At 48.7% G+C, this 25,185-nt stretch overlaps 1 protein-coding gene across 3 annotated transcripts in view; it reads right to left on the bottom strand.

Annotated features, from left to right (window-relative positions):
• Positions 1-25,185, bottom strand: part of LOC144788347 (membrane-spanning 4-domains subfamily A member 4A-like) — a 184,498-nt gene that overhangs the window by 138,896 nt on the left and 20,417 nt on the right. For all 3 annotated transcript variants that reach the window (XM_078665345.1, XM_078665347.1, XM_078665346.1), the window contains exon 2: positions 11,109-11,268. In XM_078665345.1, the coding sequence (XP_078521471.1) occupies positions 11,109-11,255 (147 nt within the window). In that variant the 5' untranslated portion in view covers positions 11,256-11,268. The remainder of the gene's footprint in view (positions 1-11,108; positions 11,269-25,185) is intronic.

The raw sequence follows: 25,185 nt of genomic DNA, 5'->3' as shown, positions 1-25,185 counted from the left end.
GCGCGACCCCGGGGACTGTCACGAGGCTTTGGGCCGCAGATCGCCGCGGACACCGATCTCCTGCGGAGACATCGCGGGGGGGCTTCAACGGAGGTAAGCGGCTGCTGTCCTTTCTGCCGCGAGACCCCCCCCCCTCCTGCTGGCTCCCGTTATCGGCGCTAGGAAAGGATCTCCTTCCCACTCGGCGGAGGAGCCTGCTGGGCCGGGCGGCCCCCACGAACCATCGCTCCGACTCTCTGCCCGCTGCAGCTCCTATGCTAAGCAGCGCGAGCAATCGGAACCGCTGATCCAGGGTCGGGACTAGCCCCCTCGCACTCGGCGCTACCATCACGCGCCACTCCTGCTGCCATCAAGCTTCTGCACTAGCGGACGAGTGGGGGGGGGGGCTGTCGCCTGCTTGGCGGGTGCGTGGCTGTCACGTGGAGAGGCCCTGGACTGCCCCCCTGAGTGCTACAACCCTTCACTGCGCACTACACAGTGGGGTCCTGCCATCCTTTGCCCTGCTTGATTGGATCACACTGCCTGCAGCAGCAATATATACCCGGGCCGCTTCCCTGCTGGCACTGGGCGGGGAGCATCTATTACCACGATCCACTACTGTTGGCTGCTGGACCCCCTCACCATCACAGCGCTTGGTTGCCACGTAGCGCCGCTTGCAGATTGGGCCCCCCTCGCAGCCCCTTTGGCGGCCCTGCGTTTGCTCTCTCCTGTCCACTGACGGCTGTGCATTCTCTGGGTGGACTGCACTCATCTATCCCACGGCCGCAGATTCTACCACCACTCTGCTCCACGGCCCGGAAGCCATCCCCCGGACACCGCTATGGGACGGACTGAGAATCGTCAGCCAAAACTGAGCTTCAACAGTGTGAAAAAAGGCGCCAAATCGGTGCAGATGAATCCTGGGTCCAGCGCATCTTCTTCGCTGCCTACTCCGCCTCCTACTAATGATGTGGATCTTACCAGCCTGATTCAAGAGATGAGGCAGGGTTTCGCCACTGTCGTGGAGAAAGTGGACGGCGTCACGGCCCGGCTGGATGCTTTGGTACACAAGGTCGACCGCCATGAGGAGCGGATCACGACTGCGGAGCAGCGGATATCCGATAACACCGATGTCGCCACGACCCATACGACGCAACTGGCCAGGATGGATAACTTACTCCGGATTATAGCGGCAAAGAACGAGGACCTGGACGCGCGAAGCCGCCGGAACAACATACGCATCACGAATGTGCCGGAATCTACAGATACGGGTAGGATGGAACTATACGTTGAAAGATTGCTCAGAGGCTCGATAGGAGAGGATGCTTTCTCGCCTCAATTCATTGTGGAGAGGGCCCACCGCTCCCTGGCGCCTGTGCCCAAGCCTGGCCTTCCACCAAGGCCCATCATTGCGCGGCTTTTGAATTACCGTGATCGTGACACTGCTCTCAGGGCGGCCCGCACTCAAAAATCACTGCAATTTAATGGAATTACCTTCTCTGTCTACCCGGACTTCACGCCGATGGTTCAGGATGAACGGCGAAAGTTTCTGCCGGTGAAGAAAAAGCTACGAGAGGCTCAGATAGACTATGCTCTCTTATACCCTGCGAAGCTTCGAGTGACCCACCAGGGTAAGCAGAGGTTTTTCACCAACCCGCAAAAGGCAGAGGACTACCTAAAATCGATACGTAGGGAGCGCAGAGCAGACGGCGCTGCTGCTGATGAACAGGACGATGCCGACCTGTCACCAGCGCCACATGATGAATAGCTGTCCATGTGCACTACGGATCGAGTCTTCTCCACGGCAGCTGGCGGTCATCCAGCGGCTCGGACTTCAGACTTCGGGGCGATTCATGATCGATGGACCTGCATGGACTCTGCACCCCTGTGGTAACGTACACCAAGGACCACTTTCTCGTCCCTAGTCTCCACCGAGGGCGGTTACAGTTCTGGAGCTACGGACCGGGAAATGGCTGTGCGCACTCTATGTTTTACCCCTACTGGGCGATCCCCACAGTCTTGTTGCTGTTATTGTTGTTCATACCACTACAGTTGGGGGGAGGTGGGAGGAGGGGGGGCTTCTGGGGGGGGTTCCGCGGCCACTGGCATGATTGGGATGCTGGGGTGGGTGGGGGGAGGATGGACTCTGAGAGGCTTTCATTGACTGAACTGTGTATATCTGCAATAACCTGGTGTAGACGTTGGCACTGGCAAGGCGGGGGTGGTTACATTTTGCGGCCCTCTCGGGCACTACCTTATTCATTGTTGCTCTGTCCATGGCTGCTTTGACTGCGAATGCGCAACTGACATGCTTATCTTGGAATGTCCGCGGATTGAACAATGCTAAGAAATGCCGAAATGTTATTGCCTACCTTGATAGACATTGTATACGGGTGGCCATGTTGCAAGAAACTCATCTGCCCGCACAGGGTAGCGCCACTTTTGCGAAACGATGGGCCGGACACCGTATCTTTTCCTCTTATTCGACTTATGCCAGAGGAGTGGCAATTCTCGTTGCCCGCACTGTGCCTTTTCACAAATGTGGGGAAGTGGCAGACAGGGAGGGTTGTTATGCTCTGTTGTGGGGTAGAGTGGGCCGTGATCTGTACCTGTTTGTGTCCATATATGCGCCGAATGTTGACTCACCTGCCTTTTTCACCACTCTATGGGGTAGGATTGTGGCGGTTGGGGCACGACACATAGTATGGGGTGGGGATTTCAACCTAGCGCTGGTACCCACCTTAGACAGGGCGGATGGTGTTGGCTCCTATAAGCCTAGGGCCAGTGAGGCACTGGAGGGAGTTGTGGAGGAGGGTGGTCTTTTAGATGCCTGGAGACACTTACATCCTCATGAAAGGGAGGGTACCCACTTCACTTCTCATACCGGGACATGGGCACGCTTGGATTACTTCTTAGTCACTAGGGGGGTTGCTGCGGAGCTGGTGGGAGTGACTCACCTACCGAGAACCTACTCTGACCACGGCCCTGTGCTTTTGCGGTTTCGTACTCCTGGGTGGGACAGTCCGCGACCGCAGTGGAGACTACGCCCTGACGTGCTTCTGGATAACCTGTTTCGCACTGAGCTGGGGGAGGAGATAGCGGAGTTCTTTCCTAGAAACAAGGGGTCGGTTGAATCAGTCGAGCACATATGGGAGGCGTTCAAGGTCACTGTCAGGGGGTACTGCATATCTAAGAGCCACGGGGTACTTCGTGATATCTTACATTCCATCACCACACTTGAAAAGGAACTGCGGGCTCTGGAACTCCGCATGGTATCAGACACTGACCCAGAACTGCATGCTACCTTTAGGGAGACACTGTCAAGGTATGAGGAGGAGGCTGCCAGGGAGGCGAAATACCGAGGCAAACACTGGATAGCCCGTAAATACTGTGAAGGGGATAGGCCCGGGAAGGTACTGGCTACACTCACGCAACCCTCACGGGTACACCATACCATATTGGAACTCACTGATACCTCCGGTACCACTATCAGTGATTCAGAAGCGATACTGCACACATTCACAGCACATTACTCCTCACTGTACACTTCCACGGCGGAAGCAGACGCGCCATATGCTTCATACCTCAGCGATGTTGCGTTATGCTGGCTCAGCGATGGGGACAGGGAATTTCTTGCGGCGCCTTTTGAGCTCGATGAGGTGCGCGAGGCCATCATGTCCCTCAGAAACGGCAAGGCTCCGGGCCTCGATGGCATACCTGCCGAGTTTTACAAAGCCTACATCGATGTTATGGCGCCAGTGCTCCGTGAAGTGTTTACGGAATCTCTTGCTGACGGGATACTTCCCAGCTCTATGCGCGAGGTGGTGATCACCTCTCTCTTGAAGCCAGATAAGGATCCCACATCCTGCGATTCTTACCGTCCACTCTCCCTCTTAAACTGCGACGTCAAAATACTTGCTAAGGTACTGGCCACCCGGCTATCGCTATTGATGACCAGACTTGTATTGCCTGATCAGTCTGGCTTTGTGGCGGGCAGATCTACGTCCCACAACCTTCGCACCCTCTTCTCCCTGCTCCGCACGGTTCACCCTGACATCCCTGTGGCAGCTGTATTCCTCGATGCCACCAAGGCGTTCGACTCGATTGAATGGCCTTACCTCTTTTCGGTACTTGCCAGCATGGGGTTCCCTAAATTGTTCCTGTCTTGGGTCCGCCTTCTATACACGGATCCCACGGCTAGGGTACTAATTAACGGACGACTGTCACAACCTATCGCGCTCACGAGAGGCACCCGTCAGGGATGCCCACTCTCTCCCCTGTTATTCGCCATCGCGGTCGAGCCTCTTGCTTGTCGCTTACGACAGCTGCATCGTACTGGTGCTGTGCAATGCCTGCAGCGACAAATTGACGTATCCCTTTATGCGGATGACATCACGCTGTACGTAAAATATCCTGAGACACATCTGAATCCCCTACTTCGGGAATTTATTTTATTTGGCGGGGTGTCAGGAGTCCACATCAACTGGGCCAAGTCGCAATTTTTCCCACTGACAGATGCGGTGCGCGACTTCCCCCTCGATTACCCATTGGAGTGGTGTAGTGCGGATCTCCGTTACTTGGGTATCCGCATCTCTCGCGACAAAGACGAGACGCTGCGATCCAATTATGGAGTGGCCATGACCAAATTAACTGCCTCCGTCGACAGATGGATCACGCTGCCACTTTCCATGGCCGGGAGGGCCTCGCTTATAAAAATGGTGGTACTACCCCGCTTTCTGTACCTTTTCCTCAATATTCCCTATTTCCCTGGCGCTTTCTTCTTCAAAACGCTCCGAACGGAGTTACGCAGGCTTTTCTGGGGAGGCAAAAACCCCCGGCTAAAATGGTCGACGCTGATCCTTCCCTATGACAGGGGAGGTTTCGATGTCCCTGACTTTGAGGCATACTACCAGTGCGCACAGGCGCACTTCGCCTACCACTGGATATCTCCTACCCCTTTTATGCCGCACATAGCGGTCGAAGACTGGATCGCGCACCCGGTCCCGCTCAATGGGCTGTTGCACTGTCCAGAGGCGTGCATAACCACGCCGAATACCTCAGTCTCCTGCACTTTGGATGCGTGGCGCCGCATAGCTAAAAGATTGTCGTGCCCATTGCTCTACTCACCCAGATTACCGCTTGTCTATCACCCAGAGCTTACATTGTTATCGGAAACGGGTTTCCGACATCTCTGTGATACATTACATGTCACCTGTTGGGGCGATTTGTTTCATGAGGGTCACTTCAAATCGGCGGACCTGTTTTTTAAAACACACGAGCGTACTCCCCTTGAGCTCTTTTATTATATTCGTTTGCGTGCAGGGATGAAAGACATCTTATCCGATTATCCTGATGAGCCCGAGGCCCTGCCTCCACTACACTTCCTATTAGGATCACAGGACGGGGCACACCTGGTCTCTGGACTCTACCGTCAGATCCGCAGTGCTGCTCCAGACCCAGACTCCACTGCTCGACTGCGTTGGTCTGCTGAACTTGCGACTGATGTGTCGGACGACCAATGGCACTACTGCTGCGCGCTCACTGCCCGCATCTCTGCCAGTAGCAGGTTGAAAATTATCCACTATAAATTCCTTCAACGAGTGTACTACACGCCGGTGCGGAAACGTAGATTTGGGCTGGCGGATGATGACCGATGTGAGCGCTGTCGTGCTGCCCATGCCGACTTTCTTCATCTGGCGTGGGAATGTCCCCAGATTGCTCGCTACTGGCGGCAAGTGACGGAGGCTCTTGCTGAGATGGTGGGGGAGGTGGTCCCTGCGGACCCCTTGATGGCCCTCCTCGGGTATACGATGCAGATGCCTAGGGGTTGCAGGAAATTCATTGACACTGCCTTGCTCTTGGCCAAGCGGCGTGTCGCGTGCCGGTGGGGCAGAGGAAGGGCGCCCAAATTCAAGGACTGGCTCACAGACTTGATATACTGCCAAGATCAGCATACTACTTTTGCTGAATTGCTGCCTCCCTCGTGTCGTCCCAGTGACGTCTGGGAACCGCTTGTGCACTATCTGCTCACACGCCCGGACGACAGCGCTCAGTCGGAAAGTCAGCTTGTCATAACTTAGGACCCCAAGCTCTGTTCTGGTCCTAGCCTGAAATTACGACTGGGCTAACCGGATTCCCTCGTCCGTGCTCCCCTGTACCCCTGGGCAGTCACTGACATTACAGACTGTCCTGCTTTGGCCTGCACATCACTCCCCTCTCTCTGTACATGCCTACTCTATCCCATACTCACTTCACGCACTTACATCTTTAGCGGGCGGCACTCCAGGGCTTCCTACACCCTCCTACAACCGGCCAATATTGGTCTACTTTATGTTAGGTCAGGCATCCTGGACATGAGATTTCATACACACCTCTGCCTGCCTGGATCGCCACGCCAGAACACTATCAACTATCCTACCACACAGTCGAGAACTGCCTCTTCGTTGTTACCTAGTTTGGGTGTTTCTGTTACTGTTTTTGACCTTCGACAAAAAGGAGAGAATCTTCTCTCGCAAACAACTCTGTTCAACTGCTGCTCATCCTTGCTCATCCTACACCACCAGCTGCCGAACAAGTTTACCATGCATGTATGACACGCCGCCGGGCCCCCGGGATGCCGGCTACAAGGCTGTGTATTGACCATTCCATCCTGCTGCCGGCCTCCGGGTTGTGGGCAAAACAAGCTGTGTACTGCACTTCGTCTTATGCAATAAAGCAGATTTGAACCCCAAAAAAAAAAAAAAAAAAAAGCATAAGTATGTGCACTAAAAGGAGGTCAGCATCGATCCGAATGTATTATACGTGTCATAATTGGGGCCCTAATCAGTTGTACTTATAGTCTTAGAGACGGAATAGACGGACTGAAAAAATTTGTAGTATCAGATTCACCTTTTTAGTGGCAGACGTTTCAGTAGGTTTGAACTGCTTTAAAATGTTGGCGTGACTACTGAAGAGCGGGGCTGGTGACCTATTTTAGATAAAGCACTTTGCTTTCACTTCTTTTGGGCACCAAATACTTGCCTAGTACAACTGTTTGATGCCTTTACAATGGTTACCTTGGTATGTGCCAACCCTTGTTGCTCCCATAATTTTCAAGGACTTCGCCCTTTGCATTTTTCCACATCAACTATATCTCTTTATTTTATTAAAATGTCTATGTGACATTACCAAGACCACCTAAAATATAGAGTTATCACTTCACTCATGTAAATATAGAGTTATACTTTCTTCAGATGTTTTCTTATAAAAGGCCCTTCGGTCCCCATTCTTTCAATGCTCACCCTCTATTGGCATGAACGCTTGGTCCTGTATGCAAGCATTTGAACTTAAATGCCATAAACGTCATTTAGTCCTTTGTTTAACAGCCATTCAAAACTCCTTTGTTCGACTGTGCAACAGCCTAATGTTTGGCCTCAAATTTACCACCTTGTTCTGCCAAAAGCAAATAGGGGCCAGCAAAAACTATAATAGCGGCAGAATACCTACTGTGTCTTCACAGGACTCCAGATTACATACACCAAAAGATATGGCGCCCAGTTACAACGTGGAGATGACAGATAAGTGCTTTGCAGCCTATGGAGTAGCTTTGGAACAGCAGAGCGTCCCAGACGAGTTCTAGGGGATTGGGGGTGGGTTACTTATGGTGGTACATTCCCACAGTGGGGAGGGACACACTCCTTACCTTAGAGGTGGCAGATCAGACCAACTACACTGCCATGGAAACCATTTTAGTCAGCAAGTTTGGGTTAACACCTGGGAAATACATGCTACCGTTCAGAGCATAGTCACAAACTCTCCAAACAAACATGGGTGGATTTTCTGGATTATGCTGGTAAGGCACTGAAGGGCTGGGTGAGGGGCGGCAAAGTGGATGATTGTAAAGAGTTGTACATCTTATTTTTGAAGAACCACATGCTTGATAATAGTTTTCCAGAGCTGCACCAACACCTGGTGGATGCAAGCTGACCGACTCTAGGAAGGTTGCTGAGGGGATGGACTTCTGGGTCAGCACCATAGCGTCCAAGAAGGTATCTGGGGGGGCTCCCAAAAGGTTGGTCAGGGTTACTGACAAAGGAAACAGGGGGGAGATAAGAAGAAGGAGTCCCTTAAAGGCCCACAAAAGAATTCAAAGGGTAAAGGGTCTGGTTCTCATTTCCAGTCTGGCCACCAGAAACCAAACTACCCTGACAGAAGTCAGCAGCCCAAACTCCCAAGTGCTATGAGTGCAGTGAGTATGGACACTACAAGGGATCCCAACTGTTCAAAAAATGAGCACCCTCCCACTGGAGGTAGAACCCAGGTCTTGCTAGCATAATTTTGGGGATGAGTTTGTCTTAGTTAATGGAGGGAAGTTAAGAGACCTTTTTCTAGTGTCCCTGGGTGACAGTGAGATGGGTCCTAAAGTCCATGTGCCATCAAATACTACAAATAATACTACTACTATAAGCAATGGGTCCCCATCAATGGGCGCAAGGTTGAGGCACTGATGAGCACAGGTGCCAGTATGACTTTGGTAATGAGTCAGCTGGTGCCCCCAGAGCAAGTGATTCCAAATGTTTTCCACCAAGTTGTGGTGGCTGACAATAGGGATGGTCACTATCCAGTGGCCCTAGTTCAATTTGAGTGGGGAGGGGTTTCAGGTCTTCTGAAGGTTGCTGTGAGCCCTGCCATGCCTGTGGACTGCTTGTTGAGTAATGACCTTGAGCACACTATTTGGAAAGAAGTGTCGCTCTAGGCTTATGTAGAGATGTCGGGGTTACCTGATTGGATCTGAGCAACGAAAAGGTCCATGGTTGCCCGGGAAGGGATTCAGAAGTGTCTGGATCCTGGAACAATGGTGCAGCCAGCTGATAAAAAGGGGAAAGGCAGAGGACGTAAGAAACCAGCCCTGAATATATCATCAGTAAGGTGGGCGGGGTACCTGCGGTGCCCACCGTGGAGCCCACTGAGGAGGACATGGTTTCCCTTGCTGACCTACATATACCTGCTGATTGGCATGCAGAAAGAGGCCCCACCAAGGAGGAGTTCTGTAGGCCACATAGGGAGTTTTCAACCTTTGAGGGCATGAGGCACCAGCCTGAAGCCCAAGCAGCAGGTGATGTCTCTGGGAGCTATCACATTTACTGGGTGGACAACATCTTTTACAGTAAGTCTAAGGCTCCTGTGCAAGGGACATCAAGGGCCCTGGTTGTCTCCCAGTGCTACAGGGCCTTCTCGCTAATAAGATACCCCTGGCAGGACACTTAGGCTAAGACAAGAACTTTGCATGGCTTGTCCCCCACTTTTATTGGCCCAAGAGAGGGACTTCCTCAGATGCAGTCTGTAGGACCTGTGTAATCTGCCAGGCCAGTGGGAAGACAGGGCAGGGGCTGAAAACCCCCCTAACACCATTACCTGTCATTAGCACCTCCTTTGAGAGGATGAGCATTGACATTGTTGGGACTATGGATCCCCAGTCTACTTCTGGCCACAGGTGTATCCTGGTTCTGGTGGATCATGCCACTCGGTACCCAGAGTCCATCCCTCTGAGGACCATAACTGCACATGTGGTGGCAAGGGCCCTGATGGGAATTTTTACCCGAGTGGGTTTCCCCAAGAAGGTTGTGTTGGACAGGAGCACAAACTTCATGTCTGCTTATATGCAGTCAATGTGGAAAGAGTGTGGAGTGACTTACAAGTTCTCCACCCTTTACTACTCCCAAAACAATAGGCTTGTTGAGATATTCAACAAGACCCTGAAAGGCATGGTTAGGTGTATGCCTGAGGGCCTGAGGAAAATGTTGGATATCCTCTTGCCCTACCTATTGTTTTCCTACAGGGAGGTACCGCAGTAATGTGTGGACTTCAGTCCCTTTGAGATTCTGTATAGGTACCCTGTCAGGGGACCTCTCAGTTTGGTCAAGGAGGGGTGGGAGCAAGCTCACAGGAAAGTTCTTTAGGATGTAGTCAGTTACATGCTGGCCTTTCTGCTGCCAAATGGCTAAGTTGTGGAAACAAACTTCTGACAACTTAGAAGTCAGTCAGGCTGTGATGAAGGAGTGTTATGACCAAAATTCTACCACTCTGGAATTATAGCCTGGGCAGAAAGTGTGGGTGATGGAACCCGTGGAACTCAATGCCCTTCAGGACTGATGGGCTGGGCCCTATGATGTGATTGAGAAAAAGGATAAGGCTGCCTACGAGGTGGACCTGCAGATCCCCAGGTAACCCCACACAGTACTTCACATCAATCGCCTCATACCCCACTTTGAGAGGTCTGAGCTCACCATGTTGTTGGTGACAGATGGGGCTGAGGAAGAGGAGAGTGAACCTCTCCCTGACCTCTGACCACCAAGTGTTGGGACAGTGCTCCTTTCCTCTCTGTTCTCCTTTTTCCTGGAATTGCCCACCTGTGTACCCATGTTGTGGACACAGGGGACAAGCTCCCAGTCAAGAATAAATCTTACAGGTTGTCGGTTAAGGTACGGACCACCATCAAGAGCAAGTGTCGAAGATGCCAGAGTTGGGGGTGATATACCCCACCAGGCACCATACCTGAAAAGAGGTTCTGTATAGATTACAGAGGGCTAAATTCTGTGACCAAGACTGATGCTCTTCCCATCCCACAAGTGGGTGAGCTCACTGACAGGGTAGGAACTGCCCAGGACTTAATTATCTTTGATCTTACAACAGGGTACTTGCAGAACGCCCTAACTGAGTGAGCCAAGGAGAGGTCAGCCTTCTCCACTCCAGAGGGCAACTATCAGTTTACAGTGATGCCCTTTGGATTAATTAATGCTAATGCACCTTCCAGAGGCTGGTGAACCAGGTCCTTGCGGGTTTGGAGGCCTCCTCAGCTGCCTAACTGGATGGCATAGCTGTCTTCAATACTTTACACATAAGCCTGCCTGCACTGTGACAACCTACTAGAGGGTGAGCACAGGTTAATCACTCTGACTAGAAACAGTGCTCTATGCCCTCCATAATGAGTAAAGGATTTGAATACTTTTTTGGTTTGAAATGCTTGGTGTCTGCCTGAACTAAAATCATGCACAGCAAGTTCCATATATGTGTTAGATGAGTTATTAAATAATTTTAGAACTGGCCATGGTAGATGAAGACAATCATATTTCAAGAGCCCCAGTACTTACTCCAAGTGTCTTTGGTTCTCCTTTAATGAACTTCTTTAGAAAGTAAGGCCCCTGATAAGGACTCGCCAACTGATGAGCAGGGTTGAAGGTAGGATTGGGAATATATTGGGTCACCACATAAATTCCATTCCCAGCTGGTGCTGCCATAGCGAATAAGAAGCTGTCAACAAAAGTTATGATGAAATGTTATTATACTAAATATACATAGGATATACAATTTCTCCAATCACAAGGTGTTTGTATATTACCCATTTAAGAGCTTCCTTCCACTAAAAATAATTTGTATTTTCTTTTCTCTTTTTGTGCTAACTAGGGGCCCAGCAAGTGACTCATGGGCCAGTATGTTCTCTATACTGCAAATTCGAAACAATGGTGGCCCCTACTAAGGCCTGTAGAGGGGTCCTGGACTCTCCAGTTATTGAACTATCAGCTGTGCTCAGAAGCAAGCTGTGTTAAAGAAGAACTGGGAAAAGTGCAGAGATTTTGGAGTCTACAGTGAAGGTTGGTAGAGTTCCGACACATAGATCATGTGATTGTCAGAGGGGCATCAGTGGTCGGGGACTACACTGTATCTAGTTAGTCGCTTCAGGTGCCATTAGGGCATAACCCTTGTCTTGAAGGACTTTGCAGGGACTCTCCACCACCTACCAACCTAATAAATGTTTGCAGATTGTTTAACACATTTATTTATTTTTGGAGTTTTATATAGCGTGAACATGGCCCAATTCAGGTATCAGTGCCCTATACTAATAACCATAAAGTCATACAATGTTAGGAAAGGAGAAAAACTAATGACAATCGGAGAAGGAATAACCATGGAGTTACATATATACAGTGTATCATTGAGCGTAACAGTTCTAAGACCCAACACTAGCTGCGCTGAAGAAGTTTCATCGTTCCTGGAGAAAGAATCTAAGCATTAAGAGCTTTTCTGTTTCTTTTTTTAAGTTGGTGGACAAGGGGTATGTCCTGTTTTCCAGAGGTGGATTGTTTCAAATTCTAGGGGCAAGGCCAGAGAAGGAGCAGTTGTAAGGTTTCTTTTTTTTGCACTTCTGAAGTTTCAGTAAAAGAGAGTTGGTGCTTCTTAAGGAGTGCCTGCCACCCAGATAACTCACGTTTATTGGCCGAGTATACAGAAGTGCTGTGATAGAGGGCTTTGTGCGTCATGCATGCAATCTTTAATAGGATTCTGAATTTAAATGGGAGCCAAATTAAGATGTTTTAAGTCTGGAGTAATGTGGTCTTTTCTTCTGGAATCTGTTATGATTCTGGCCGCTGAGTTCCATGTGGCCTTTAAAGGGACTAACTTTGCCTTGGGTAGGCCAGCAAGAGTGGCACTCCTGTAATTTAATCAGGAGATAACCAGAGATTGAACTGCTAATTGAAAATACATAGGGGCAGGAAGAGGTTGAGTTTTCTTAAAATGTTCATTTGGTGGTTGGCTCCACTGATGGTTGCACTGATATGATTATGCATATTATGATGTTTGTCCAGAGGGATGCCTAGAAATCGAGTAGAGTTAATAATATGGTGGGAGCTGTTGAGAGCAGTGAGTTGTTCGATCTAATGTTCTACAGGAGCCGAGAGATTGTGAGGGGTGATCTAAAGAAATTCAGTTTTCATTGTGTTGAGCATGAGGTGATTGTGTGTCAGCCCTTGTTGGGCTTTTGGCAGAGTGCAGTGCAGCGTTTTGATATCTTCAGGTATAGAGATGTTTTGATACAGTTGTGTATCATAAGCATACATGTGGTAATGGATGTTTGAGTTCTTCAAAATGAGTGTGTGGTACCTTGGGGTACACCAATTGGTACTGGTGTAGTGTCTGATGAGATTGGTTGATTTTCATTATCTGAGTTCTGTTTTGAAGGAAAGAGGGGAACCATTTTAAAACGGGACCCATTACCCCATCTTATTTGCGAGGAGGTCAACCATGTAGTCATGTTTGACTGTATCAAACACCGCTGAGAGAACAAGGAGTATTGGTATACAGGATTCATTCTGATTGAGCAATCTCAGGGCATCATTGACGATATGCGTTAGAGACGTTTCAGTGCTATGGCCAAATCTGAAGCCAGATTGGTATTGGTCTAGCAATTGGAATTGTTCAATGTGGTCACAGGATTGTAGGTGTATGCATTTCTCCAAAGGTTTTGCTAGAGGTAGCATGTTGGAGATAGGACGAATATTGTTGGGGTCAGATTGTTCAGCATTCATTTCTTTTAAGATTGGGCTGACCTGTCCAATTGTTTGGCTATCAAGGACCATGCCCGAAGAAAGAGATGCTTTGACAATCTTCAACAAGAAATGGAGTAGGGACGATCTGAGCCCTTTGACAAGTTTAATTGGCGGAGGATCATTAAAAGAGTTAGATGGTTTTAAAGAGGTCATTATTGTGAATATGTTGAATTCGTCGGAATTTTGAAGGAGGGCCAAGTTGCCTTATTCTTTGTCAAATATCCAAGAGGAGATCTGATTGGATGTTGCACCAGGAGAGGACTGGGATGGTCAATACTGACCAAAAGCTGACATGCGGGTAGCAAATCTAATTCAATCTTCCTTGCCTTATGGCTGAAGTGGAGAGTACTCATTCCCATTTGGTAGGGTGACCTTGTCAACAGAGTGTTGTTTAGAGTGACATGTTTGTTGTTTGAGGATATTAAAAAGATTTTTAGGCCTGTTTTTGGCATTATCTAATCGCAGTCTGAAGTATTCTGCTTTTAATCTGTGTTTGTGTTTGTTGTATGAGTTTCTTACTGCCTTCAAATATTTAAGATTAGAGCCATTTGGGGAGACTCTCCTCGTTCTCTCAGCAAGCCTTAGATTAAGCCTTTCCTCATTTAGATTGTCATTGAACAATGGTTTGGACTGTCTGCTTGGTAATCTCCTAAACTGCTTTAGAGAAATCGTGCCCAGTATGTCTGCCATAGATCTAGTGTAATGATCGGGAAAATGAATTTGTGTTTATCATGTTTGCAGGAGGAGGTAGGATGTTGTTGCTAATAGCAATTAGCTCAGTAGGTTTAATCTTTCTAAGGTCTCTGGACCATTATCTGTGTTTAAGTAGTTGCACTAAGGAAGGAGATTAAGAAGTGATCAGACCAGTCACAAGGGATTATGGAATCAAGTTGAATCATGTTGTACTTAGCGATGATTAGATGAAGGGTAGAGCCCATATTGTGTTTTGGGCCGTTGCAAAATTGGGTGAGTTCGAGGTGTATAAGGAAGGCCTTGGTGGTGTTAAGAATGGGGTCATTTAAGTCATTCCATTGTATGTTGAAATCCCCAAGGAAGATCTGATTGATGTGTTGGTCTGGGTTAGAGGAGATGGTCTCCATCATTTGTTCACTTAGGGAGTGGTAGACTGTGTGAAGATTACAGATATGTTATTGCTCCATATTTCTCTACCAAGATATTCACATAATTGCGAGCAGCCCGGTGGCAGTGGGCTTGCTTGCAGGAGCTGAGGGCTGGGACTGAGCTTTTAAGTTCTTTTAGCGCGCTGTCACGCCGATTAAACGCGGTGACACGCACTTGCTTTTAAATTGTCTAATTTTGCTGCTTAACCTGTACTGAAATTTAACAGGTACCCCCTAACCCTCACCTTGCTTTTTCAGGGGCCCAGCGGGGCTGGCTGGCAGCTGATTCCACCTCAGGCGCCTAGCGGTAGTGGCCGCCATCTTGGATCGGGCTGGTTCGCCCGACCCCACCCACGCCACTCCCCCCACGCTGCTCCTCTATTTAGACGTCCCCTATGTGTCGGCGCAGCGGGCGCGCCGTAGGCTCGCCGGAGTCAAGCCAGAGTCCTGCCCGTCTGCGCCCGTCCGCGGCAGGCCGGGGCAGGGGGCACCCCCTTATGCCCTCCCGCTGTCATATACCTCCTCTGAGCTTCTCTCTCATTGGATCCCTGGCACCATTAGTCCTACTGTGTCTAACTTACTACAACACTTTAATCTCCGTACGAGCCCCCCCGCTGTTCCACCCGCCCCTATTCAAAGCTGTTTCCCTCGGCCTTGTGCCGCTGCTCCTATTCATTCCCTCTCGCCTGTTCCCCACACGCCGTCTTATAATATCACTGCCACGCTCCTCAACACCAGATCCGCTGTCAGCCATCAGCATGAGCTATATGACTTTCTTGACACCCACAATCCGGGTCTCTTGTTCTTAACAGAGACCTGGTTCAAGGCAGACTCCCTTCCCAACGTCCTAGCCGCACTCCCTCCCTCATATTCCATCATTCGAGCGGATCGCCCGGAGGGCAGGAGAGGCGGCGGAGTAGCTTTGATAACACATACTGACTCCCACTTCCAAATACTCCCCTCTCCTCCTATCCCTGAGGTAGACTGCCTAATAATTCGTGCTAGCTCTCACTCGACCCCCCTTACCGCTGTTCTCATTTACCGACCCCCTCACGCAACTTCCAACTTTGTTTCTTGCCTTCAGGACATCCTCGCCACACTGGTTATTAACAACTCCTCAGTGTTGGTGTTGGGTGACTTTAATTTTTGGCCTAACTATCCCGCCGAAAGCCCCCTCTCTAAAGAATTTACCTGCTTCATGACCAGTCTTAATTTTTCTCCCCTCGTCCACAGCCCCACCCATGTTCATGGCCACTTGCTTGACCAGGTCTGGACCCTAAATATCCCTACTACTCCCCCTGACATCTCCCCTTGTTCTTGGTCGGACCATTTTTTTATCTCTTTCTCTCTCGCGTTAGCCCCAGCGCCTAAACTTCCTCTTTCCAAGAACACCTGGGCTAGAAAATGGGGTAAGGCTGACATGCCATCTCTCTGCTCATCCCTAGCCTACTCCTGCCCTGACCTCTCAGGCCTCGCCGCCCCGGACCAGCTGACTACCATCGATGGCTGGTTGACCCGGGCAGGCGACGACTTTGCTCCCCTGAGACGGATCACGGTGAAGCGTGCCCATGCTGCCAATCGCTGGTTTACCCCCGACCTTAAGGAGAAGAAATTAGCCGCACGCAGAGCAGAGCGTGCTTGGAGAAGAGAATATTGCCCCGCCAAAAAAACTATTTACCTTTCTGTGCTCAAAGTATATAAACAAAGCATACTTGATGCCAAGACCCTGTTTTATTCAAACAGGATACTAGCAGCTGAATCTCAATCTAAAGAGATTTTTGCCACAGTACATGAGCTTGCCTCATCTAACAGAGCCACGGCCTTGATCCCCCCTTCTCAACCGCTCTGCGACTCCCTCAACGATTTCTTCGTTGATAAGGTCGCAAAAATCAAGGCTAATATCTCTCCCTCCTCCCCTACTTTCATCAATCCCTCCCCTCCCGCCACTACTTCCAAATTCACTTCCTTTCCCCCTTTGACCATAGCTACACTTTTTCCCCTGCTCCAAAAGGTAAAGTCAGGTTCCCCCCTAGACTTTGCCCCTGCCCGCATTTTGCGAGAAGTCTTCCTACACTGTCCTACCCCCCCCTCACACTTTTAAACGACTCACTCAAATCTGGAGTGGTTCCCACTGCCCATAAATTTGCGGCAGTCATCCCTATCCTTAAAAAACCCGGTGCCGACCCTTCAACCCTTTCCAATTACCGTCCCATCTCCCTTCTACCTTACTTGGCCAAGGTTCTTGAGACCTATGTCACCAGCATCCTGAGTACCTACGTGGAAACCAACCACTGCCTCTCCCCCCGGCAGGCGGGCTTTCGCCCCCTCCACTCTACGGAGAAGGTAGTGATCTCAGTGATGGACAGCCTACGCGAGGGCATTGATACCAACCTCCCCCAGGCCCTCATTCTTTTAGATCTATCTGCCGCTTTTGACACGGTGGACCACTCCATCCTCCTCACCCGTGTCAAGGCGGCGGGCATAGAGGGCCTGGCCCTCGCATGGCTTAAGTCCTTCCTGAGCGATAGGGCTCAGGCTGTCCACCTTGATGGTTTCACCGCTGCCTCTCGTAAGGTTGTATGTGGAGTCCCCCAAGGCTCCTCCCTCTCCCCTCTTTTGTTTAATTTATACATTTACCCCCTTATTTTTATGTTACAGCAGCTCGAGGTCACGGTGTTCAATTACGCCGATGACCTCCAGCTAATTTTTAACCTTTCCCACTCTTCCTCCTCTGCTTCAAATGTCCAATCGGTCATGCTGCTCATCCAAGACTGGATGAACTGCAACCACCTCAAACTCAACCCGGACAAGACGGAGTTAGTCTTGACCAGAGGTGGTTGCAGTCCCTGGTCCCCTTCTCACTGGCCCTCCTCACTTGGTGTTCCCCCGCTCCCAGTTCCCAAGGTCAAGACCCTTGGCATCTTCCTGGATCCCTCACTTTCTGTTCACTCTCAGGTTAACTCGGTTGTTTCCTCCTGTTTCTTTTCCCTCCGAATCATCAGGAAGATCTCTCGTTTTTTTTCTTTACCCGCCCTAAAAATTATAGTGATGGCTATGGTGCTTTCGCGCCTTGATTATGGGAACATCATTTATAATGGCGCTCCAGCTTACGCCATTCGCCGCTTGCAGCTGGTGCAGAACCAGGCTGCCCGCCTGATTCACGGCCTACCCAAATACCATCGGGCCACCCCCCTATTGCAGGCCTTGCACTGGCTGCCGGTGAAAGAGCGTGCCCTGTTCAAGCTTGGTTGCACCACTTTTCAGGCTAAAATGGGCACCGCCCCGGAATTTATTTGTTCTGCCATCACCCCCTACATACCTGGACGAGAGCTTAGGTCCACTCATCAGGCTCTGTTAACCACTCCCCGCTTCAGCAAGAAAAAGACTGGCGGTACGAAATTCGCAGTGCTTGCTCCTGCATTTTGGAACTCCCTTCCCTCGGAACTCCGTATGTCATCTTCCTATATCGAGTTCAGGAAGGGCCTTAAAACTTTCCTCTTTTCCCGAGCCTACAATGCTTAAATCCCCCTCCGCTCCTGCCTGCTTCCTCACAACCCAACAGCGCCAAGAAACCGCATGGTAAAAGTGCGCTATAGAAATGTTTTTAAATTCAAATAAAAAAATTTAATTCAAATAATGACATAGTACTCATTTTTTATAGTTTTAGGGTGAGCATAGAGCGGTAAATGCATGCTATGCGTCCTCCCATTCTACTGGATCTATCAAGTGTGATGATGTTCTAGTTGGGTCGTACTACTATGTCAAAAGTAGGCGGGGACGAATCATTGAGACATGTTTCTGTAAGGATAAGGAGGTTGAGGTATTGGGCGAGAATGAGATCAGTGATGTTACCTGCATGTTTTACCGATGATCTGAAACTAAGGAGCAGGGATCTAAGATGAGATTTGGTAACTAATGTCTCCTGTTGTGTCATGTGGATTTATAGAAGGTTGTGCTTGTTCAAGGATCTGTTATTGAGAGTGGGTTCTCTATAGTGGTTGGAGGGAATAGTCTGAATGGTGCTCTGCGGAGGTGTTAAGTCATAATGAATATTGGTATATGAGAGCAGAAGGGAGTGTAAGTCAACATCGGACCCTTTCGAGTCTGGAGGTAGGGTTGTATTAGGGTTGAAATCTCCAGAGCAAGAGAGACGAATTCATGTTAGTTATTGAAACATGGTAAGAGATGCTGGGTTGTTTCTTAGTGGATGGAGCGGGATGATTAGTGGGGGGCGCTTCTATTATCTCCAGAGGTCAAGTTAAGATTTAAATGTCTCTCAAGCTTAGAGGTGATGTGTATAAAGTTCTGGAAATTGGCTTTAACTAACTGAAGGTCTTGACTAAGGTCAGTAAGTGACCGATGTTGTCCTTTGCTGGTCCTTACTGTGCACTGTTGTTTATTTCTTGTACCCCTGTAACTACCCTTCTGTAAAACACTCTAATACCCCCGTGGACTTGTCCTTGCTATAAAAAACGCTATAAATAAAATAAATAAATTCTCTATCAGTTGCATTAGTCCCGACCCTCTTTTCTGGTAAATAGTATTCTCTATACATATTCTTGTTTGTGAGTCTGCAGTCCACTTCCATGTTGCTCCTCTCTGATCCAAAACACAGACAACATTGATGGAGTGGAGGATCCTTCATGGCTCAAAGTGGGAAACTGTAGAACTTCTCTCCTTTATGTTTAAAAAGGAAGACTAATATACTCACTTTTTACAAAAGTCTGCTGCCTAACTTTACTAATGCAGAGACACTATGGGCTCTCAAAAAGCCAAAGAAACTGTCTTTGAAGGTGAACAAATAAGTAGATACACATGAATGTTAATAATCGGATTTAGCTAGCCTGTTTCATGCGATAGATAGATAGATAGATAGATAGATAGATAGATAGATAGATAGATAGATAGATAGATAGATAGATAGATAGATAGATAGATAGATAGATAGATAGATAGATAGATGGATAGATGGATAGATGGATAGATGGATAGATGGATGGATGGATGGATGGATGGATGGATGGATGGATGGATGGATGGATGGATGGAAGGATGGATGGATGGATGGATGGATGGATGGATAGATGGATGGACAGACAGACAGACAGATAGATAGATAGATAGATAGATAGATAGATAGATAGATAGATAGATAGATAGATAGATAGATAGATAGATAGATAGATAGATAGATAGATAGATAGATAGATAGATAGATAGATAGATAGATAGATAGATGCTTTGTTATACTTGTGGAAACATCTGAGCATATGGTTTCCTCTCCTGAACAAAGGGGCATATTTACAAAGAATTAGCATAGGGCAGCACCACAAGTCATTTTGCTGCGCTGCCCTACGCCAATTCAAAAGGGCAGGAATACACCGTATTTACAAGATACAGTGCATTCCTGTTCTTTCAGCCAGCACAGGTGCACAAATTGCAGCTAGGCACCAATGAGGGATGGTGCAAGGGTGTCTGTGTTTTTGGCACGATCGTTTTTGTGCAGGACGGTGCCCCTTCCTGCCAAAAACATTAACAAGAGGCGTTTTCTTCATTCTATGTGTGCTGCAGAGTACAGCACACGTGTTAATAGAAAAAACAAGGAGAAATGTAAACAATTTTGCCTGCTCTGGTGAGGGGTATGTTTTTGGCGCAGCCTCAGATTTACGTTATGTTGAAAATCTGGTGCAGTGTCAAAATCCATGGCTGTTGCTGTGGATGTTTCCACTAAACAAAGCAACATGCGCTGCGTTGCCTTACACCATATATACAAGGCCTCAAAAAGCCAAGCCGGGTGGCTTTGCATGGCCTTGTAGATATGGGCCTGCACTGTGCACCACAGGAGCATCAAAAAAGTGATGCTCAGGCAGGGCAAGGAGCTTGTAAATATGCCCCAAAGTTATTCTTAAGTCCATTAGGAAATGCTGCTTAGCCCTATCACTTGCCTCAAGTAATTGCTCTTGAAGCTAAATGGGAATAACAAGAACTGCAGCTACCGGAGTAGGCACCTGCACACCTAGCTTGCTCTGGTGAGGGGTACGTTTTTGGTGCGGCCCCAGAATTATGCTGTGTTCTAAATATGGGGCAGTGTCAAAATCCATGGGTGTTGTGTGGGAATATCCACAGCGACACCCATGGCATGCCTCCCTGACGTAGTGTAAGGCAACGTAGCGACTTGCACTGCGTTGCCTAACACCATATTAACAAGAGCATGAAAAGCCACGCCGGGTGGCTTTGCTTGGCCTTGTAGATTTGGGCCTGCCCTGTGCACCACTGGAGCTGCCAAAAAAAGTGAGGCTCCGGCAGGGCAAGGGGCTTGTAAATCTGCCCCAAAGATTTTCTTCGGTCTATTGGGAAATGTTGCTTAGCCCTATCACTTGGCTCAAGTTATTGCTCCTGAAGCTAAAGGTAATACCAAGAACTGCAGCTACTGTAATAGGAACCTGCACAACAAGCTTGCCACTTGGCGGTGGCCTCCTATTCCCGCTTGTTCCAGGCTGATTCAGTGACACTGCAGCTGCCTGGGTTTTCCCGCTGAGGTTTTCCTGACCGTGTTTTCTTCTCACCGCTCACCGCCGACAGATGCCCCGCCCACCCCAGGACCTGCCTAATGCAGGCTGCTTTGGATGCACGCAGGGGGCGTGTCACTGGTGCGCCAAAGGCAAGCCTATCAGTGCCTATCCGCACCTGTACTGCGTCCAGCATCACAACCTCTGGCCCTCCCTCTTCCCAAAGATACGCCATTGCTGAGCTCTACACATTCGACCCTGGAATAAGCACTGCCACCGTGCCGACTCACGCTCCACGGAAGGAACTTTTACCTGCACCCACTGCCACTTCACCTGTTATTGAACACAACAACACCAACTCGCGTGCGCCCTTCTCACATCGGCTTCCTCACTGAGACCTGGCTCAACCCCACATCCATCCCAGACTTTGCCACAGTGATCCCCGACAGATATAAAATCCCTCACCAGGACCGTAACAACACCTCCATGGAACATCTCAACTTCAGGAAGACAACCATCAGAAGCACTCTTGAAACCGACCCTCATGCATGCACTCCGCTAGCCTTAGACTCAAAGGACTACTTCCTCAGCTACCTACATTTCAACACTGATGACCTCAACAACAAAAACACTGCAGACTTCCTCAACAGTATGAGCAGCCTTGGATTGCTCCAGACACACGCTGGACCCACTTTTCAACTCCAGCAACCTCGTCAAATACAGCCATGTCACAGAACTCACATGGACCGATCACTCCATTGTCTACTTTAGCATCTCCAGTCCCCGCACGACAACCCCCAAGATGATCAACACCGCCCACCGGATGCGCAACAAAGTCTTAGGGCCCGATTCACAGAACTAACTTAAGACAAAATCCTAAACTTACTACCATTTTGGTATTCACAGAAGGCACTTACTCATTTTGGTATTCACAGAAGTTAGGAGTCCTAACTTTCGGACTCCTAAATGCCTTCTGTGAAAACCGAAAGTCTTAAATTAGGATTTTTCTCAGTTTAGTAGTAGTAAAGTTAGGACTCCTAACTTTAGGACTCCTAAATGCCTTCTGTGAATACCAAAAGTCTTAAAATTAGGATTTTTCTCAACTTTACTACTACTAAACTGAGAAAAAATCCTAATTTTAAGACTTTTGGTATTCACAGAAGGCAGTTAGGAGTCCTAACATTACTACTACTAAATTGAGAAGGCATTTTGGAATCCTAAAGTTAGGACTTCTAACTTCTGTGAATACCGAAATGAGTAAGTGTCTTCTGTGAATACCAAAATGAGTAAGTGCCTTCTGTGAATACGAAAATGGTAGTAAGTTTAGGACTTTGTCTTAAGTTAGTTCTGTGAATTGGGCCCTTAGAGACCAGCTAGGCAAATGCCCTCAACACCTCCAACCCTACCACGGCCAGCTCCCTCGAACAGGGGGTGAAAAATGTCAACGGCTGGGTCACCAATTGCGCAGACAACATTGTCCCCACTAAGAGCAGGATCCAGGGGTAATCCTGCAAAAAGACCAGCTGGTACACCCAAGAACTCAGAACAATGAAACAGCAAACAGTTGGAGAGGAGATGGCGCACCAGCAAGGACACCTACGACAAGGCAGCCTTCAAGACGTCACTGAACCACTACCATCGCTTGCTGAGAGCAACAAAGAAGACAGTCCTTGCAGCACACATCAAAACCAGTGCCACCAACTCCAAGGAATTTTTAAAAATCATTAAGGAATTCTCCAACCCGGCTGCCAGCAAAAACATAACACCCTCATAGGAGCTGTGCGACAACCTGGCCAACTTCTTCCACTGCCATGTACAGAAACTTCGAACCCCAACCCACACCTACAGATTTCCTGGACAGATACACCATCGCCGTAACTGACACAAACCACACACTGAACACCTGGCACATCCTCTCAACCCAGGACACCACCTCCACCATGACATCCATCCACTCGGGAGCTCCCATTCCTGCATCACCTCTTCAATCTCGGAAACCAAAGGATTGCGCAGGAACTCACCACCCTACTCAACACCTCTATCACCACACCAACATTTACGGATGCCTGGAAACATTCCAAAATCAGACCACTACTCAAAAAACCCTCCGCCGACCCCAGCAAACTCAAAAACTACCGGCCAATCTCCTGGCTCCCATTCCCAGCGAAGGTACTGGAACAGATCACAAACAATCAACTCATGACACTCCTGGAGCAGATCAGTGACTCAACGCCTCCCAATTCGACTTCCACAGCAATCACAGCAACACAACTGCCCTGAACACAGCCACTGTTCACATCTGAACCCTCCTCCACTGAGGAGAAACAGCAGCTTTGATCCTCCTCGACCTCTCGGCAGCCTTGGGCACCATATTCTCCCATACACTGATCAAAAGACTCCACCACATTGGCTTCCAAGAGGATGCGCTCAGATGGATCACCTCCTTCCTCACCGGAAGAACCCAGAACATCCATCTCCCACCTTTTACCTCTGAGCCCAAGGAGATCACCTGCAGTGTACCTCAGCCCCACGCTCTTCAAAGCATATATGACCTCGCTGGCCAACATCGTCAGATCCCACGGTCTAACCAACTTCCAGAGATGCATGACAAATGAATGGATGAAGAACAACTGCCTGCAGCTGAACACAGACAAGACAAAATTACTGGTCTTTGGCAACAGCAGCAACACATGGAACGATTCATGGTGGCCATCAGACCTAGGACCCGCATTTACTCCCTTCAACTACCCCAGAAACCTCGGAATCATCATTGACAACAAGCTCACTTTGAAATCACAGATCAGTGGCGTCTCCTCAGCCTGCTTCCTCACTCTACGCATGCTACGTAAGATCTTGAGGAAGCGACCTCAGCCTTCCCCGATGAACCCACATCACACACCACCTCAGGAAACTCAACTGGCTCCCTGTACACCAGAGAGGCCAATCTAGCTGCTGGCCCATGCACACAAGACTCTACACAACCAAGGACATTAACACCGCCTGAACTTCCACCAACCATTGAAAAGACTACTATCAGCCTCCCTTTCACTTGCTGAAACACCCTGCATCTGCCAAAGCAGAAGTGGAGGACGCTCATTTTCCCACATCGCAGCAAAGACCTGACACAGCCTCCCCACGCAGCTCGGGACCATCACGTCACTTCTGAAAGTCGGAATGGCCCTCACGACGTGGATGTTCGAATAAGCCTTCATGACTTGCAAGCATCTGGATACCCTATCGAGCGATTAGTTGCGAACTTAATAAATCCTGAGTGATTGATCAAAACATCTTAAATCTGCACCTGCGCGAAACTGCATGTGAACTCCTGCTGCTCTTGATAGTATACCATTTAGCCAATTAGAAGGCAGTTACAAACAACCCTGTTGAACTTGAATGCTGCATCAGCCTATTTAACTCTCCCAAAAAAGGAGCTCAGGGGGGTTTGTTAACCAGGTCCAAAAGATTTCTTTTAATAATACAACTTTTATTGAGATGTGTTGATAATCATAGTAAGAACATTAAAAAGACAACCACAAATATGTGATACAAAACACTCCATTATTAATTAGATCCTCATTGCTATTCTAACACCAAGCTGTCCCTTCACAATATTAGTTCTTCGTAACTCATTATTTAAGGACAGAAAAAAGAACAGAAATGTTTAGAAAATGGTGAACAGAAGGGGGACGCACACAAGGAAGGGAAAAATGAAGGTGTAAAGCTATCTCCAAACAGAACATTACACCATGAAGGTATATACCTGCATTAACTGAATGAAATCTGTGCTAGAATTATTTTTTAAATAACAACATGGTAGTCTTAGCTTGATTCATCTGAGCAGCATAAGCACAGCAAATAATATCTAGAGTGGAGGGTTGGCATTGGCTGCAGCACTGGTATGTGCTGACACAAAAAGAGCAGGAAACAGAAGCAAAAAAGACAAAGGGCCTAATTACGATGTCAGTCGGACGAGGATCTGACCAACACCATTGCGGAATGGAACCATCCATTGCAGTCAGAAATATCCATTTTACAATTGCAGCTTGGGCCGCAGGTGTACTCTGGGGCCAGTAGCTGGCTGGCGCTCCATCATGGTCGGGCCGAACTTTGACTTTGCCCCACTCCAGCGCGACCTAAAGTAACCTTTTTAGCGTTACTTGCTCCTAAGCGCTTTACTGCATTTATTCTTTTAAAATTTATTGTGAATGACAA

This window comes from Lissotriton helveticus, chromosome 1_1 (assembly GCF_964261635.1).
Source record: "Lissotriton helveticus chromosome 1_1, aLisHel1.1, whole genome shotgun sequence".
Lineage (NCBI taxonomy): Eukaryota > Metazoa > Chordata > Amphibia > Caudata > Salamandridae > Lissotriton > Lissotriton helveticus.
The sequence above is the reverse complement of the archived record's forward strand: the minus strand, read 5'-3'. Positions and strand labels throughout refer to the sequence as shown.